The sequence below is a fragment of the Sciurus carolinensis genome, chromosome 10 (assembly GCF_902686445.1).
Source record: "Sciurus carolinensis chromosome 10, mSciCar1.2, whole genome shotgun sequence".
NCBI lineage: Eukaryota > Metazoa > Chordata > Mammalia > Rodentia > Sciuridae > Sciurus > Sciurus carolinensis.
Genome location: NC_062222.1, coordinates 106,336,164 through 106,355,790, shown reverse-complemented (window position 1 = coordinate 106,355,790; position 19,627 = coordinate 106,336,164). Strand labels below are relative to the sequence as shown.

General features: G+C 36.2%; 1 protein-coding gene across 4 annotated transcripts in view; it reads right to left on the bottom strand.

The window, feature by feature from the left end:
* Positions 1-6,254: 6,254 nt before the first annotated feature.
* The window catches only part of Atp8a1 (ATPase phospholipid transporting 8A1), a 216,025-nt gene continuing 202,652 nt past the window's right edge, over positions 6,255-19,627 (bottom strand). For all 4 annotated transcript variants that reach the window (XM_047567308.1, XM_047567309.1, XM_047567310.1 and 1 more), the window contains 4 exons: positions 17,220-17,308; positions 16,414-16,506; positions 9,181-9,272; positions 6,255-7,875 (listed from right to left, as the gene is read on the bottom strand). In XM_047567308.1, the coding sequence (XP_047423264.1) occupies positions 7,778-7,875; positions 9,181-9,272; positions 16,414-16,506; positions 17,220-17,308 (372 nt within the window). In that variant the 3' untranslated portion in view covers positions 6,255-7,777. The remainder of the gene's footprint in view (positions 7,876-9,180; positions 9,273-16,413; positions 16,507-17,219; positions 17,309-19,627) is intronic.

The window sequence follows — 19,627 nt, the reverse complement described above, 5'->3', positions numbered from 1 at the left end:
CTGATTCAAGAAGCCACTATCTGCTGTGGTGCAGGCATGGCCACTAATATTTGGGATAAGATGTTAGGTGTTATATAAAAGAAGCATGTTATCGTTCCTCTCTCAAGGATCTTGCTGTCATCTGGGGAAGACGAACCCACACACTGGCACTCGGCATGCACTGTGGTAACTGTGGCAATTCTAGGGATGTGCAGGAGTCCCTGGCAGCACATATAAGGGGCACTGAGGTATTCTGGAGGGGTTGACATTGGAACCCTGAGATATGTGGGATTCCAGTGAACAAGACTGGGTCCGGGGAGGGAGAGAGAAGGGTGCTGGAAATAAGGGCAAGTGCATATTAGGCAGGAAGCATTCGTGACGAGTGTGAGACACAGGAACTTTCTGGAAACCAGATAAAGAATCTAGAGGAAGTGAGAGGATGGAGAAACCTGCAGATTTGAGCTCTTGAGCACCATGGTGGTTAGCATATGCCAAATGCAAGAGGGAGCCTTGAGGAATTTTATAGGGAACTTGATCATATCTTCATTTTAGGAAGATTAGACACTGAAGGTCAAATGAAATCACTTGAAATTTCCAAGGAGATGCTCACCACAACCTGCCACCACCACAAGATCCAGTGGAAACTTGTCTGAAGCTTTTATTGCTTTCACAAAGAATTTGAGTACTATCTCCTAAAACCATGATTATTGGGAAAAATAGAATTGTTTTGAAAAGTATTAGTTATGCCAGTAATATGATAATACTTATTAAACATCATGTATGTTCCAAATGCTTTATGAATTATATCTTTTCATCTGAAGTCGGGACTGTTACCAGGCCTGTCTTAGAGTCAAAGAAATCAAGACAGGAAAGCTAAACACCATGTCCAAAGACAGATAGACAATAATAGTAGAGTGAAGATTTGGATGCAGATGATCTACTTTGCAATTCTTATATTCTTTATGACATTAGGCCTAGACGGCCTAATTTTGTCAGGAAAAATAATCCGACCTCCTTTTCAGAAAATCGATTTGGGGAGAAATGATTGTATAATTCATACACATCCTGGGGTTGTAATAGATAAGTAGAGTTTGTGCTACATTAAAAAATGTGAACAAAAAGCATGAAAAGATATATTCTATGATAAACATTTCTCCCATTACATGTAAGAAACTTAAGACTTCAGAAGGTAGTTTAGCATGGATTTCGAGCCATAGTGTCTGGGTTATAGCTTTCCAGCTCTGTTACTTAAAAGAGTAGTGACTTTGTGCCCCTTCTGTTTTCACATTTGTAAATCAGGGATATTAATAGTACCTTATTGCTTAGGGTTGTCTTAATAAGAAGTTAAGAGACTATCTCAAATTATTTGCATTCTAGCAGGGAGGGGGCTTTTAGTAATTTAATGATAAATCATACATGAAATATTCTAGAATAAAAATGAAAGGCTGAATACTGTGGGAGGGCAGACATTATTCTGGATTAGAGGCAAGCCTATTTTTATAGTTAGTTCTTGATAACCCATGGCCCCTTTTGACACCTGGCCAATTTCCTGTTATTGCCCAGAGCAAAGCAAGAATGAAGAAGGGCCAGAGGTTGCCCAATCCCCTCTGAAAGCATGCCCCCAATGACCTAAGGACCTCTCACTAGGCCCCACCTCCTAGAGGTTCCAGCACCTTCCAACAGCACCATTCTGAGGACTGAGATTTTAACACAAGAGCCTCTGGGTGACATTCAAGATCCAAACTATAGCATGGGCTTTGAATTTATCATGTGTTTCAGAAAACATATTTAATAGAGTAAATTTGTTTTAAAATTTATTATTCATTTTAAAGTCAATACACTTTTGTTGTGCCAAAGAACAGATTATATTCTCTTATTTTTCCCATGTTTATTCTTTGTTGGTGTTATTATGAGCTACTTCTGGAGAATTTAGATAATATAAAAAGTTTATTAGCATATGCTCAGGAAAAGTGAGAATTAATGGGCACGTTAAGCTATTAAAGGAACAAACAACATTTTTTATATGTACATGGCTATTTGAGATTGTTATTAAATGTTCATTATTAATTAAATTATTCTGATAGGGAATACTTTTTAGAATTGCTAGTTACACAGTTTATACTTGAAAGTGATAAAGTGAATGTTAAAAAGTATTTTATGTTTTCTAACAACGTTTTATTGGTGACTTATGAAATTATCCAGGTGAGACGACATTTCTTCATTAAAGTGAGGTGGCTCTGTGTGACCAAAATGGAAGCTTTAGGTGAGAAAAGCCATAAGATACAAAACAAACTTTAAGTGGGGTGACGTACTGGGTTTATGGGATATATTTCAAATTTGCTGTTTCCTTATGGTAGTAAAGGTATCTTAAACTAATGGGTCAGTATAAACACAGTCTATTTTAAGGGGAGTGGTACTGAATATGAACATTATATGGTACAATTCATGGTAACTTTTCCATATATTCTATCTTTGCCTGTAGACCCACACCCAATTGTCCCTGGAAAGGGACAAAACTTGTGAGGAGGACAAGGGACCCCAAACAGCTAAATACTTGTGGTCTCAGTTTAATAAAATCAGAGGCTTATCAGATTGCTTCCCTGGTGCCCGTCTGTGAACTAATCCTATTCTTGCAAATTACTGACTTGAATTGAAGCCTCATTGATTTGGCTTTTACGAAAGGATGCTTATTTTTAATAAAGGTATTGTTCTCATTTCTGGGGTTTTCCTGTACTTTGGTTCATATGTTCAATTTTATCATTTTCTGGTTACTTCCTTCAAATGTTATTGGTGGAACTTGGCCACTTTCTCACGAATTAAAAAAAAAAAATTGGTTTAGAAAACCTAAGAAATTCATCCAACAGGAAAGAATGGAGACATGCATTAGCTGTTCACTTGCAAGTTGATTTAAATATGTAATGGGACAATCCTGGGAGGCTTTCTGACTGAAGATGTGAAACAGAGTAATTTATTAAAAAGATCTATTACATAATTATCAGAACTATCCCTCTTACCAAATGGGAGTTAATATACTCCATTTCGTGTTTCACTTAGCTTAAAATGAAGGGATATTTGTATATGACTGGGTGGTAAAAAAGTATATTAAAATGTTATTAAATGGATATACCTTCTCAGACTAGTTTCTGGGATTTGAAGAATTTATAAAATGATATAAATCTAAAACTGGCAATCAAAACTTCTACAACTTTCTTTATGTAATGGTAAAGTTTATTTCCTTTTGAATAACAATTAGAGGACAAAATGTTTAAAATTTGCAGTTTAAAACATGCACATTCACAAAAGGCCAAAGACACGTAACACTGCATAGAAATGAATATTACTCAACTTCAATAACTATTTATAAAACACAGTGCATTTTACATCAAGATAAACAAACCTGAGAAAACTACTATAGTCACAGAATTGACACTCTCCACTCATGCAGCTTCACGATTTCTACAGCAGTTTCAGCAGGAATGATTTCTTATGGAGCTGAAAATACTACTTTATCTTTAATGCAAACTACAGTTTTCCATAGCTGCCTTCCAAGGCTGCCTTTTTAACTAATAAACTTGAAAATGTGAAAAATGAAGCTTGAAGTAGTTAAACAACAAACAGTATTTACTGCATTTATGGCTTCTATTCTAGAACCATGAAACATAAAAATATACATTTTTAGTATTCTACTCACAACTTTGCAAGGGTAGACTTACCTATGGAAAGTAGTTGTTAATTCAAAATAAGCAAATTGAAATGTAGCTTTTTTCCTACTTAAGGGAGATTTATTTGCTGAGAAATTTTGTGAGCTTTATTAAGAAAAGTTCTTAGAGGCAACAAAAGGTTCAATTAAATTTGTTCAAATTTGTTTGTAAAATTTATTTATAAAAAAAGTTATACGGAGGACCAATTAATTTGTCCACTGAATATTAAATTTCAGGTAGGCCATGATAGAATTTGATAAGGCAGAAATAAACATTGAGATTTACAGCAATAGCCATGCACTGGCCTGGATCACTTTAAATATTAATTCATGCAAACCATAAACCTATCAAAAACACAGCTGCTTTCATACAGAAAATAAATCAAGATGAAAAATGGAAAACATTTATTTCCTTTCCTTCAAAATTTAACTTACATTCCATTTTAATAGCTGTTGAAGGTTAATTAAAATGCAGCAAAGTTTAACTAAGTTTCACAAGGGACCTCAGTTATTTTAATGTGAGAAAAATCAGAGTATGGTATCTTTAAGAGGCATTATAGAAGTGTTCATTATTAAAAAGCATTTATTAGGCACTGAATTGCATGGTGTTACTGTCAGTAATTTACAAAATGAATGAAAAAAAAAAAAGAATTCCATAGACCTGATCATTGTGATGTGAATGGGCATTTTCATGATTAATTTTTGGAGATGATTCTTTATAAGATTAAAGATTTATTTAATGAAATAAAACTTAAAACCAAGAACTATCTAAGGGCAACTGCATGAAAATAAACCTTGATGATTATGAAGCTTTGTAATACTTATTACACTGTTATAAATAATTTATAAATTACAAATATACAATCTATTACTTTCTGACTAGCATTCATTTCCTGAAAGAACATTTTAAATGACAGCTTGTCAGTGTTGTACAGTGCACACAATGTAGGACAAACTATCATGTAACTTTCATACTGGATATTTAGAAGGCTGAATTGAAAAATTAAAATATAAAACTTAATGATCAGAATGCTGACTTCTATAATTCACCCCTCCTCCCCAGAAGTTAAGAGGAATCACTGATTCCATTTAATGACTATACAACTCATGTAAATGGCTCACCCTACTTAGCAGAACACACATGCACCTGACTTGCTTATGAGAAAGTTTTCCAGAGAGTTAGCAACACTGCTGGCACCGTCTCAGGAGAGCCCAGAGCGGAGGCGGGAGGACAGGAAGCACACTCATAATTTTAAATTTACTACATTCCTGAGAAACACTGTTTTCCTGCTAATAAATTCTATAATATAGCATCTTTCTGGGTGTGAGACACTGACATATTTTTATTTATATATAAAACATTTAGAAAGTCCATGCTTAATACCACTCTGTACTATCCAACATTAAAGAAGCAACTCCCAACTTTTCAATGCTAAAGGAATGAGGATTTTCTACTATACATAGTATTTTCTGAATTGTAAACATTGTTAGCATTTGCCAGGGTCCCTACAAGGGACTTTTAAACTGAAGAGTACGTGTCCTTTATTTCAGAAAATACATGTTAAAAGTCACTTTGACTGGTTATTTTAATCCTGGTAAAACCACACATCTTTTTTTTTTTTTTTTTTACCAATTCTGGAAGGTTAAAAACTTGGGAGTATTTTCTCTAATTTAAGGATGATTATAAAGTTACTGCAATTGCAACACTATATTTCAAGTTTTACCAAAGCGGTCGCTCCCTGCCTCCTATCCCCTGACCCCACCCCATAAGCAAAGAGATTGACTTAATGTCAATAATTCAAAAATAATCATGGGACAAAAGGGCAGAGATTAGTCACATTTCAGATCATGAAGTTGTACATTGATTAACCAGGAGTGTTCTGCTCCCGTTGAAGAGCTCCACCAAAACAACCCATATTTCAAGATAAAATTAAAACTTTCCATTTTCATGATTCAGTTGGAAAATTCAGTTCTATTATAATGGTTTGATCCTAAAATCTTGGAGAAGGATGCCACTGATGAAGTGTGGGCACAGGGGACAGCTCTTCTCTGCAAGGGCTATGTATGGAGAGTTTCTCTGGAGGGATGCTCTTTGTTCTTGCTGATTTTTGTGGTTTGACCTCAGGAGGCCCAGGAAGAGCCTCTCTGAACATCCATTTGATAGACAGTTCAAGTCTGTGACTTCAGAATTTCAAAGATGGTCTTAAGACTCTATACCTATGGTCTTGCAAGGTGTTTTGATTCATGATTTTCTTAATCTGAATCCCCAAATGGGAAGGGTCTGAAAAGTGAAGTGTGTAAACTCCTGTTCCCTTTAGGTGAGAACTGTGTCTGTGTGTTATGACCTCTTATTTGTAGAAAATGTGGAGACATACTGGTAACTGGCTGCAAACACAGAGAACCAAATAGTATATGTCTTAATTTTAAATCTTGATTCAGGAAAGGGGGAAAAATATGGAGTGATTACACTCAGGGGACATTTTGGAAAATTATCTCTCTTCTCAATTCTAGCTGATTTTCTTTGAAGTATTACCTATTTTGCTGGTAAGTCCACTTAAAGGCAAACAGGCTTTTGAATAAAAGGCAAAAAAGTTTGCTTCTATCTCTGAAATATATCTGAAAACTAGAATCCTTTTTTTTTCTTTTTAAATGAAAGCATTATTCTAAAAATAGTGTAGAAAACTGGTTGTGGTTTTTAAACAGCCCCTTCACCATTTATCGTTGGTAGCAAAATAGGCATTTTCAGGAGACGTCATGGAAATGCTGAAATAAATTAAGCTGAACATACATTTTAAAACACATTAATGAACTGTGTTCATGATGAAAGTGTTCAACTGTAAAGTTGCAGGCTTGAGTAAAATACATATTTTTTAAATGGGGAAAAGTGCACTACTTATTTGTCTCAATAAGCAGTACATGACCAATTTTGGGAACTGCTTGAGGCGTCAACTGTGAAATAATCAAGTCTTAAGGACAGAGACAGTCACCATAACACATAGTATGCTACATAAGTTAGCAGGCATCTCTAGTTGGAACAAATAGAACAAAACGCATTACAATAGCTGAGCCTATGTACATTACAGAAGCCCATGCATTGGTCTGACACGTTATTCCAAGTATCTTAACAAAAAGCTTTGTTTATCACACATAAATGTGTGATAAAGCATAATTTTCTTAATAGGGAAAATTTTAAGACAAAATGACACCACTCAATCTACAGCAGAAGCCAGACTTTTAGAAAATCTAAGGGATGATGAAACTATCAGAAATGACTGAGACATAAATGTTAAAAATCAGTACTGTAAGGACAGTCAATTAGCACACTTGCCCTCTAACTTGAACAAAGAAACAACACAAACAACAAAGAAGCACTTGTAAGGCCAAAGGTGCAACATCACAGATTTGAGTAGCAAATGCCTTGAAATATTAATTTTTGCAAATCACTCTCACATTTGAAAAGTCAAGCATGCAGATCTTACAGCAGAACTGGAAGTAAACTTTCTCTTAAATTTCTGGGCAAATGACTACTGAATGAGAAATACACTTACTGAACTTCTTTGGCAAACATTTATCAAGACAATTTTTGACACCAACATTTATTAATGCCTTGTTTAGAAATGCTCAGTAAGGTGAGTCAGTTCCTTAAGAATGCTGGTTTGCTTCAGCATATCCTGATATCTAAGTCTGGATATCAAGACTACCTTTAGCTTAACACCATTTTAGAGTTTTTAAATCACTGGTCACCTTGTGATATAGCCAATGAACTGACAATCAGAAACAGACCCAGGTTGGTGCAAGAAGACCAACCTGCTCTTGGTTTAAGAAAACACTCTGGCAAGACACAAGGTCATTTTCAATTTCTGTATACAAAGCCTTAGCAAACACTTTAAAAATCCAAGAAAGGTGGTGTTACAGTGCAGCCGCAGCACTATGTCTGTAATGTACGTGGATCTGAAGGCCCATCAGTGAGATGAGCTCAGATCCACCTTTCCTCTCCATGGACCAGACTGGAATTGGTCAGCAGATTGCGGTGACGACCTTAGGTTGCAGTGGCTCTCCTGAGAGATGTAGCAGGTCCTGCCTCTCAGCTGCTCCCCTTCACCACTCATCAGGCCTCTGTTTTGTGGTATCATAGGCCCTAATCACTTCAGACTGCGAGACGATTCCATTTTCATCTTGAGAGAAAGCGTACCCATCTGTAAGTTAAGGATAAAACAGAAATCATCATCATGAAGTTGCTAGAAATCACTGTTATTTTGAGTTTTGAGTACCATATTGTTTAACATGGAGAATGAACAAATCCTCACCACCTTCAAAGGCACAAGACACCAATTTTTAATGTTTGGAAAAAGACACAGACTCAGCAGCAAAATGGAGAGTGTGATGACTAGGTTGCTCTCGTTTCTATGAATTCTGCTCTATGTTCAAGTGGGCAGATGCCCTCAAATCCCCCTTGACCCTCTGCTCTGCATCTCAAGTCCACCCTCCCTGCTTCTTTCTGTTTCCCCACTACTGGAGTGGGTGAGGGAATCGAGGTGAGCAGATGCACGCATTTCTAGATGGGTCAGGGGGGTGAGAGGGATGGAAAAGCCACATGCAGGAAGGGAGGGATGCAGAGTTAGCTTGATTTAATACTTCCACCATGTAAACACATCAAAACATTATTACATTGTTCCCCATAAATATATACAATTATTTGTCAATTAAAAAAATAGAGAAGGAGGAGATAAACATGAATAGCTGCTGATGTTGGGAAAGTGGTCCCTTCCTATGGGTGACCTTCTCTTGGGCTCTCAGTGTCTAGAAATGAACTCCCTGATGTCCCAATGGGTTGGAGGGAGCTTGGGGACAAGAAGTGACCCGTAAGGGGATTATGTCTTTAGAAAAGGCCTCCAGAAGGAAAATGAGCAAAAGCATTAAATGTGAGTATATAAAAATAAAAAAAAATAATTATATGTGTAAACAACATGAAACAAAAGATATATGACTAACACAAGTAAATTCACTATGAAGCTTTATGTATTATATTCTCTTTTAGGTCCTTGAAATGTTAAGAGGGCGAGGCACCTAATTATTTCTTACAACTCTAAATATTCATAAATATTTTTGAAGAGGAAAATATATGTTTCCTTGTGCTGTATGAAAGCTGAAAAGACTCCAGCAAAGTTATTCAAGTAGAAAAGATAACAACACACAGGCTGCTTTGAAGAGATAAGATTTATCTTGCTGGTTCTTTTGAAGATTTAAGGAAACAAGGAATGTAGAAATATCCTTGTTTTTCTTTAACTGGAACAGCGAGATTTAAAACTGCTTCGTTTGTGAACAGTAAGATGGCTGTGGTCAACGGGAGCTTGTTAATTACCTGTTATGTAGATAACATATTGTAGGTAGGCGAAACTTGATTAGGTGTTAATTTTAAATAGTTTTGTTAAAATATTGCAAAATATTGAACTTGTAATGGAAGAGAAAGAGAATTCATTTAAAATAACTGAAATACTTACGGAGCAGGTTTTGTTGCAGTGACTCGGAGCGGTACAAGTTCACATGGTTCTTCTTAAAGACGTTCTTGAGCAGTTGCGCCCTTTCTGTGAGGCTGCGGAGCAGGTGCAAATGTGTGAAATGAATTATCAACTCAGCGAGCCCCGAGCCCCGAGTCCCTGGTGCAAGAGCACCAGGGAGAGTAGACTCAAACAAAAGATCGCCGGACCACTCCAGCCTCACCATTCTTTTTACTCCATTTTCTCAAACAGTAAATGAGATTCCATGTCTTTGGGAAGACACTCATAAGGCTATTTCCCCCATAGCTAAGGAGAAGTTTTGTCTCTAATAATAATCCAGAAAAAAGTAAGATTTCCTCAGTCCTCCCTATTATATTAAGTCAAATGGAAATTCAGAAACTGTACAACATAGCTGATAAAATCACACAGTAGTAGTATTAGTCTCTCCAAATCTTGGCTGACTTACCACATATATTCTTAGTAGGGTATTCTTCGAGTTTTAAAAAAAGCAAAAAACAACAAAACACCTTAATGACTACTATATCTTTCTCACACTTTGCACATATTTTAGTTACATGTAGAGAAATCCTAAAAAGCACACAAAGAACAAATTTTATAGACTTTTTAATTAGAGGCATTCCATTACCACTCTAACATGGTTTAAAACGTGTCTTAATTTCATCTTAAAATAGAAAAGTGTTTTCAGAAAAATTATTCTGGGTTAAAGAAGAAGGAAAAATATTTATTTTTCCATAAATGTTTAGAATGACCTCTGCAGATAAAAATCTTGTGATTAAATTAGGCAACTTCTAAACCCACACTGTGAAAATCCTGCATCTGTCCCCGGCCCCAATGCACGCAGAACAGTGCCTCGCATGATAGCAACTCAAATATTTGTGGAATAGATGAATTTGAGTAAATCTGAAATGTACTTAAAAACATCATTAACTTTCTCATTCTTCTGGTTGTCTTACTCAACTTTGCTTTGATATCAAAGAATATAATAAGCATTACAAGTTATCCACATGTGTTAGAGCAAATGTTTATGTGATTTTGTTTTAATAACTGGAACTCAGTTGAAAATTTTCTATCTTTTTTTTCTCCCACTAAAAAAGCTTTAGTTAAGTCACTTACAGCAATTTACATAACACGCAGTTTTGTTAGCTCTGTATTTTACCAATTTTTTTGAGATACTGAAATGGAATAATTCCCTATAAATGTACAAAGAATCCTCTACAAAATGAATTCATTGTGTAAATGAATTACGCATACATTTAGGCAAAAACTGAAGGAAAAATATTTAGAAATGTTGACATTTGTAGTAATCTTCCACATTTTTTTTTAAGTCTGGGGATATTAACTTATACTTATTAAACATATTTTATTGTCACTGGGAATTAGCTGCATTCAAATCAGAAAACAAATCAAACTCCAGTGGTTCTGTAATCAGTTGCAAAACTTGTTCCTGTCAGTGACATAAACAGCTATGAAGAATGAGAAAGGGCCATTTGAACCAAGTCCCTTTTCTTACTCTGCCCTTTAAATGTTCTAACATTACAGGCCCCAGGACCCTGAGGGACACTAAAATATGTAACTGTTCTGAGGAAGTTGGCTGCCTTAACAGCAGGTGGTCTTATTTTGTAGGCAGAGTTCTGTGGATGGGGTGCCTAGAAGTCTCTGGTGTTTGAAATGACTACAGAGGAATTGGGGATGGCAATGTATCATGATGCCAGCTTCTTCTGCCCTAAAAGCATTTTCCAGGTTTCAGGCTGGCCCTCCTAAATGCATTGTACCTTTAATACTACTACACTAAAGTGTTAATGCTGAAAGGAGAATTTTATCTTTCATGTTAATGGCAACGGAAACACATAAGATGATATCTTTTTTTCTTTTTGCAGTAAGAATGTACATTGCTCAAGAAGAGCATGGGCTTTGGAGTCTTATTTTTGTTTGATTTGGAGTCTGCTCCTCACTATAGGCAAATCTTTCTCCATCAGTCATCTCATATGTAACAGGGGGAGGACAATACATAATGCTCAGGCAAACAGTGAGGGTTTAGGAACCTGTTAGCACAGCGACTGACCCTTAGGAAGCACTAAGTGAATGCTGGCCACTCCCACCCTTTACTTCCCCAGATCCTAAGGAATTCGTTATAAAGAGCAATTGGAACAGAGATCATCACAAAATGTACTTTGCTTGGATCATTTTTGATGCCTTGGTTTATATCCAACCTTAGCTCAATGCAGGAGGTCTATGGCTGTACCTGAGTTTTAATTTCTAATGCCCCCATTCCACATTTGTCTAAGGAAAAAAACTGGGCTCTTGTTTTGCTTTGTCTTCCCCTAGCTATTTTGAACTTCTTGCTTTAGTTCTTGTAGAGCAAAGAGTGCCTCCTCCAGAATATAAATGCCATTCACAAGAGGGTGCTTCATAAATAAGAAATGATAGGGAATTGGGTTCCTCTAGCCCCATTCAACTGTTAAGGTCCTACTGGTCATTTCAGATGATGCAATTCTGTGTCATAGATGTTGACAGGTACTGTTATAATGACTACCAAGTCACATTATAAAAGGTGATGATCATATTAACATTAATAGATCTAATAAAAATTCAGTTTTTATTGAATAGTTTAACAGTGTGAGAAGACAAAAAAAAAGAAATGAAGATAACTTCTTACTAAAACCTCGTCAATTCATAACTTGTGGCTAGTAGTTTTACTCAATCTTGTTTGGTCTTTCATTTACATACCAAGCTGTGCAAATTCTAAGTTTGTTTAATGAAATCACTCAGCAACTGCCATTTAAATATTGTTGCTTTATTTCCAGTTCCTAGAAAATGTCATAGCTTAGATATTTGGTGAAGGAAAATGAAAAGATACTACGTTTGAATATTATATATTTCTAAGACACTAAAAAAAAGTTAGTACTTTTAGAAATTCATTTACAGTTCTGGAATGGACTGGAATGCGTTCTTTTAAGGTAATTTAAGTGGTATTTGAAGGGTGGTAAACTTGCATTTGCCTACTTATTGGGTAGGTGAGCTATTTTTGTTGACTTATTCAAATGAATCTCTAGAAAGTAAATGACCATTTATTTACAGACTGTTTAAAGAACAGAATGTGACAGTAAGCAGCAGTGGCGGTGGGAAGATGAATGATTATAACAGGCCTAGTCTCTGCCCTGGAAGAGAGCACGTTTCATCCATGGGTCCCTCCCTTAACAAATGATGGGAAGAAAAGTCTTCCCAGTGATGAGAGTAGAATGAGGAAAAACATTTGACACATCGCTCAATCTTCAATCCCCACCAGGTATTTACATTATCTAGACATAAAATTAAGTGTGACATAGAATAATATAATTTCTATTAGCTCTGGGGTGATATTAAAATTGCTTTTTGTTAAGATAAACAATACAAAGAGAGGCTGGAAGAGAGCCCCATCACTGTCCATGTGACCAAGCGAGCTGATACCCCATATTCCCCACACTCTTCTTTCATGCTAAAGCTGTGGGGTCAGACAATGCCATGTGGAAGCTGGTGAGAACTGACCTGAAGATCCTAGCATGAGCTTCGAGTTAGTGGAGGCTGGTGATGCTATGCTGGCTCATGCCTACAGCCAGGAAATCAAGTCTTGTGAACATATCTGCCTGTCTGTAGGATGCATTGCTTCACACATACCCCGATGATACCCCAGAATAGTTGCCCTGTCTCCAACGGCACACACAGTGTCCAGAATCCCTCACTAGAAACTTTGGGTTTTTGAATTCACATTTTTTTGGGGGGTTTGTTTCAGAAATGGTAAGATGTTACATGCAACTTATAAAAGTAATACTGAAGTGGGGTCTGGAAGGCTCATATTCCAAAAAATTAATATTTCTGTTACAGAAGTATAAACCTTTAAACACTGTAAATGTCTTTATACTACTGATAGTTCAAATGGCTCAGATTTTTCTAGCAAATGTTTGTAACAAACATATAGAAAAATGGATTTTTAAACTCAAGAGTTTTTAAAATTTTTGGAACTGTAGAGGTTTCTGGTCCCTAGTGTTGGAGCACAACTATCATGTGGCAGCTATCACAAAGCACAGGGTTTCACAGCTAGGAGCAATTTTCTCCTCCATAAACAGGAAGCCAAGGTTTACACCAATCAGTAATAAGTTTGGGTTATTCTTCCAACATTTCAGACTTAAGACTACTTTCTACCATCATGCTCACAGGTAATATACTTGGATTAATGAAATATACTTTTTCCTCTAATTTACTTGGAACATATCCAATTTCCTAGATAACATGGTAAGTGGCATACTATTACTAATAAAAATGACTAGTTACTCTAACAAAAGACCTTTTGTTCATTTTTGAAAATAAAAAGGTAAGAAACTATTGTAAATATTAATCTTCACGTGCTTAGTTTTGGCACATTTGTGTTCCCTACATAATTTGAGTGTAACAGCAGTATGTAGGGATGATCAACTCAGAAGATTTTCTAAAGAGCTGACTCATCCTATGACAGAGTAAACAGCTGCTGCTTTGGACTGTACCTACTTTGGGAAGAATAAGTTATATAATTCTATGTTTCATGTATGATTATTTCACTCCCTACCCATCAAGCATGGATTCTCCACCCATCATGCACTCATTCATTCACCCCCCCATTCATTCATTCCTTAGTTCATTTCCTTGATTCATTCATCTGCTCAACAAGTATTTATGGGGTGCTGCTAAGTTCCTGGGCTGGGCTAGCTGTTAGGCTGCTGCTATGATTAAGACAGAGGCCTTTCCTTCAAGGAGCTCAATCTAGTAGGGGAAAAAATATACCTAGGGTAGACCATACAATTTATTGCAGTGCAATAAATGTAACAATAGAAGACAAAATATAAAATACAAAGACACTAGGCTAGGAATTCTTTAATTTTATATGCAGAAAGTTGACAAAACTGCATCTGAACTGGGTTTTGAAAGCTAGGAACTAGAGTGCTCAATCTGTAACAGGGGAATTGGCTTCCAGACAAGGGAGACATGCTTAGACTGGAAGGCATAAACTATCATAGTGCTTTGGAACTAAAGGACATGTGAGATTGCTAGAATACACAAATTCTAATTTCTCCCCTTTTCATCATGTAGATAAATCTGGTGTTTTGAAATCTGACATCAGTTTTATTCTTTAACATTCCCCAAATAAGCCTGGTGGTACAATCCATCTGACAATTCTTTAACTGCCTTAGAATATAACTGGTTTAGCACAAGGATTTTCTTTCCAGTTGCTATCTTTCTTCTCTCCCAGATTCATTTTCTTTGCCCCTCCTGAGCTATCCTCTAGCATGGAGCTACTATGCTCATGCTAATCATCGACCTGATCACCAGTAGACAGAGACGGCAAAGGGGACTTCTGTGCCGAACCAGGTGTTGTGTGTGGTATTCAATTAGCAGCTAACCCATCCTGAGTTCTTCAGAAAAGATGAATAGCTGTTTTAGGCAAGCAATCTGGGCAGCAGCAGGAAAATATATCTGTTTTTTTTTTTTATGGAGAAGTTGGTGATCAAACTAGGTGATCTACTAGGTAGTAGAACCTAGTTTGATCCTTTACAGGTTCATTGGTTTATTTTATTTAATGGAAGAGGCTACATATACCACAGACTCATTGAATCTTTAGGACTTGGAAATTATCATATCAGCCCCAGACTGATTAACTGTCAAACACACTGGTACCAATTGGGCAAACTTAAGTGTCACGGGGAGGGGCTAAATGTAAGCTTTTTAAGACACAAGTGTGGGGAATTTACTTCAGAGGATAGGAACAGTATCATCAGTAGTCTTTATGTAATAATTATTACTAAACATTTTTATTCACCATTTTGTGAGTGACAACTCTTACCAGGCCCTTTTTAGTGCGAGAAGGGGGTGGCTATGGGGGTGAGAAAGAAAACCTTTGCTGAAGGACTACTGATACAAGACCAGGGAACAGGTGCTTTCCTACCATGCAGATTTTCTGACGAAGGAGGAGGTAGAGGGAGGAGAATGCCTGCAACCCCGAAAGTCATTCTCATCTGCACACAGGGACACTTGTTTAAGGTAAGTACTTTGTCAGGATACCAGTGCGCTGTTTTTGCTGGTATACCCTGCTCCTGAAAAATCAGCCCAAAGAGGCAGAATAGCAAATGGGTTCGAGTGGGAGCTCTAGAATCAACTGGCATGGACTCACCGTCCACCTCTGCCATTGATAACCTTGGGAACTTAGTTTTGCTAGGTCCCATCTGGAAAAAAATGGAGATGATCTATCTATACAGGGTTGTTACAGGGATTCAATGAGACAGTACACGTCCACTGCAGTGAAGCACCTGGCAGGTAGTGGGTGCTCAACAAATGTTCAGTGCTACTGTTTTCAAAAGAGAGGCTCACACTGCTGTGTGATGTGCCCTTTGGTCTAATCAGAGGAAGAGAGAATGGAGGCCAAGGTCGCAGCTTGAGTTCCCAGTCTGGCACCTGCTCCACTGTGTCACTGAGTGAAAACACTGAGTCATGATTAAGGTGACATACACTAAACCAGTTCCTATGGTTCAGACAAAACTTTAGTTCCCTTTAGTATGATGAAAGAGAAAAAATAAAACGAATTCCTGGGACTATTTTCATAACTGCACTTCATTACTGATTGCTTTCAACTAATTTTCTTTTTAATAATGCTTTGAAAATTTAGTGAACTTTGCTTTTTTGGTGGTGGGTGATGGTGAGAAAGGGAACTTGGAGGACAAAATTCACTTCATAGATGACATATATCTAGGCTGATACCTGACACACTGAGCCACAAAAGCAATTTTATGGAACTTTGCCCTACGTTAATCTTTCATTATAAACTATTTTGTTATTGATATTATTTCAAGCTAAAAGCCTTTTCTTCCTTTTCATTTTAATAACCCAATATTTGTAACTACCATTTACTGAATGCTCATTGTAAGCACTGAGAACTATGCTACATTCTTGATTGTATCTTATTCAATTTTCACATTATCATTATCATTCCCATTTTATTGACTAAAAATTGAGGCTTAGTAACATTGAGTAACTTGGCTAAGGTCGTACACAGCTTAGTAAGTGATAGGTACAATTCACATCTCTCTGCTTCCAAAATGTGTCCATAACACTGCCAGTTCCATTATACACACAGCATAAGTACACGTTTCACCATGTATTTCCAACCACTAAAGTTCACTTGGAAAAGAACATCCATAATATGCATCTTACCTTTTCCCGAGCACAACTGCTCCTGGGTCTTGAGATTTTGCCTCAAGCTCCTGAACTTCATCTACTAATGTTTTAAAAGCAGTCCTCTTGATGCTGGGGGAGGAGGGGAAAAGATTTGCATGGAAATACTTGTGTGGCTTTATCAAACTGATGTCTCGTTTATTGGCATGTTGTTGATAAGTACAACAGTAACTAGAGTATAAAGTTTTTCATCAGAATTTTATAAATTACAGTAATACTGTGCATTAATTATAGGAACAATAGTCTTAAATAAAAGGCTTAGTTTTCCAATATTAAAACTCCTAGAGTTACAAAACATCATTCTTTTAACTTTAATAATATCTTTTTTTCTTTTGTGGGAAGAGATAACACTTTAAAACTTATAACCCTTAAGAAAAATTTTTGTTTCTTCTATTCTCTATCTTATATGTATATATAGAGAGAGACTCAGACAAGCAAAAACTTTCTTTTCATAATCACTAAAAAATATGTGTTTGGAGACAATAAATTTTTTCCCCTGCAGTTTTTGGCTGATTTCTAAAAATAATACTTCCTAATGTAATTTTCACCAATTTAATCAATTCATTTCTTTCTAACATTAATTGAAAGTATCTGCTTTACTTTTCATTTGATCTATTAAGCAAGTTTTTTAGTGCCCAAATCATGCCTTTCTTCTTTATTTAAAATTAATATCACTAGTTCACAATATGCAAACTACATGTTTGAGTTGATGTCTCCATCAGAGAAATGTGAGGGTCACTATGCATCTGTGTTTCTGTGTACAGAACCTGGTGTTACATACTTACACCTTGTATACCACATCCAGAAGCAAAGATGCCACAGGGATAAATAGTAAGCCTGTCCAAAAGACTCCGGAACTGAACAACATGGCCGCCTGCATCAATCAATCATCAGAAACAATATTACTTTAAAAACCAAGGAAGACATTGTTCATGTTTAATTCTTATTATTATTTAAGTCAAATAATTTTAAGGATATCACTCTGTAATTCTGAGTTCAACTTGTAAAACATTTGGAATTTAAAACCGCATGTATTAAAACTAACCACATCTTTTTTTCCCTGTCAAGCAGTTAATAGAACAAAGTTTTTATGTAACAAATATTTTCATATTTTTAAAAGTAAGTTTTATTATTGTGGTCAGTATATGGAGTAATAAACCTTGATCTTTTATAACTTAGAATATCAACATCAATTTTTTTGGATCAAATTTAAAATATATTCTGGATTAAATTATAATAATATAACAGGCAAAATGACTCTCAAACTAAATTTACTAATTCTGGCAAATGAAAATTACTACTTTCGTGTAAAATTACAGAATATTAAAACATCATCTAGGTAAATCATAACTATGAAAATAATACTTTGATTAGCTTTTGGCTCTTAGAAATAATCTTAGTTTCTGTTCAGTGATTTATATAATTTGTATCAGTATATATCTATTATGCTAAAGTCAAAGGAAATATGTAGCATGTAAACCCAAATATAAGTATATTAAAATACCTTTAATAATTCCATTTTATTAAATCTCACTTGCCATATCAAAGTCTTTCAGGTTGTAATATAATTAGATTACACAGAGCTTAAAAGAAATAGTGTTGCATAATAAAACCTAAGGAAATATTTTAGTTTTACTTCTTTGAGTCTATTTGTTTATCAAGAGTAAATTTGCAGTACCCATTTAAATTCATAAATACATTGTCATAATTCCATTAAAAAGTAATCAACTAACACATATACATTCACATCCTGCTATAAATCACACAAGAAATTTTTCATTTTTTATCACATATGGTTGAGGAATTAAAAATGACCTAGTTTAATCCTTCTAGGCACTTTCACAATTACACATAAATAATCCAAATTAATCAATCCTTATCAAATATAAAGATAATTTAAAATTAGTATTTCAGATTACTTACCATTTTGACTATTAACTAAGGACCAGGAGCTGTTTAAATTTGTCCTGTGTTAACATATATTTACTGATATAGACCCTCAGTTCAAGCAACCTAAGGTTTTTTGCTATATAGGATTGAAGAATTCTGAGCACATTTAAAATAAAAACTCACGACTACAAAAAATTTCAGAAAATACAACTTTGCCGTGTGGGTTGCACAGAACAGTACTCATATGCTAGACAACAATATGGTGAAAAATATTCACATAAAAGTCACTTTATTTAATAAGCAAGACATGATCCTGGACATTTTGCTGACATCCTCAATAGTGAAAACCAACAATAACTATGTAATAGGAAATGTCTATCAAGTCAGTGGTTTTGTTTAGATTGAAGGAAGTTTTCTGGTAAGGTTAATAGCTGTAAAAAAAACGCCACATTCCTTTTTCCTTCTGGGGGGAAAAGGTAAGATCAGTTTCTAAGTCATGTAACCAAAAATACCACGTTTACTTGGCTAACTTTTAATATATTTTAACGTGGGGGGCAAGAGAAGAAAGGTTTATTCTTGCCTTCACCACCTTGCATTAAATGACTGCTGGTGGAAAAGGCCAAAGTGGTGGACGGACCCGGGGCTGCTAATTCTGACCATTGTGATGCTAAGTATGAATGGAGGGGCAACTGGCGCCCACTATTCAGTCCACCAGCCTTTGGCTTTACAAGTAAACGACATGAATTGAGGGGAGAAAAGTTTTTCTGCGTCATATCTGAAAGCCTGTCAGATTTTTTTTTTTCTTTTGCAGAGTTAATCCAAACCTAAAAGATTTAAAGCCGACATTCGCATTTAAGACAGAGAGTCTCTTTGTATTTTTTGTATGAAGAGGGGGGGAAATAAAATCCCACAGAGGTATTTCCTTCCTTTCTGTATAAGAAAGCTCCCTCTCGCTCTGTAGAGACCAGTTTTGTCTCTAACTTTCCTCATGTCCCCACTCACAGGCAGGTCAGCTGGGAAAAGAAGAACGCTCCGTAGACAATGGTAGTAACAGGAGCAGCCTGTTTGGGGCTGGACTCTGGCTCCCTCCGAGAGCAGTTTGCAAATTGCCCCGAACGTGGGAGATTGGTGGGCCGTGCCAAGTGGCCCCCAGCACCCCTCCTGGAGACCCTGTGAAACCAAGTGAAATCTGCCACAAAAGTGGCCCCCAGGGGGCTTGAAAAGGGATCAGCCTGGTGTGGGAGTGGGGGGCAAAGCTGGTAAACAGGAGGGTATGGGCCCTGCGTGGCGAACAAGCAACTGC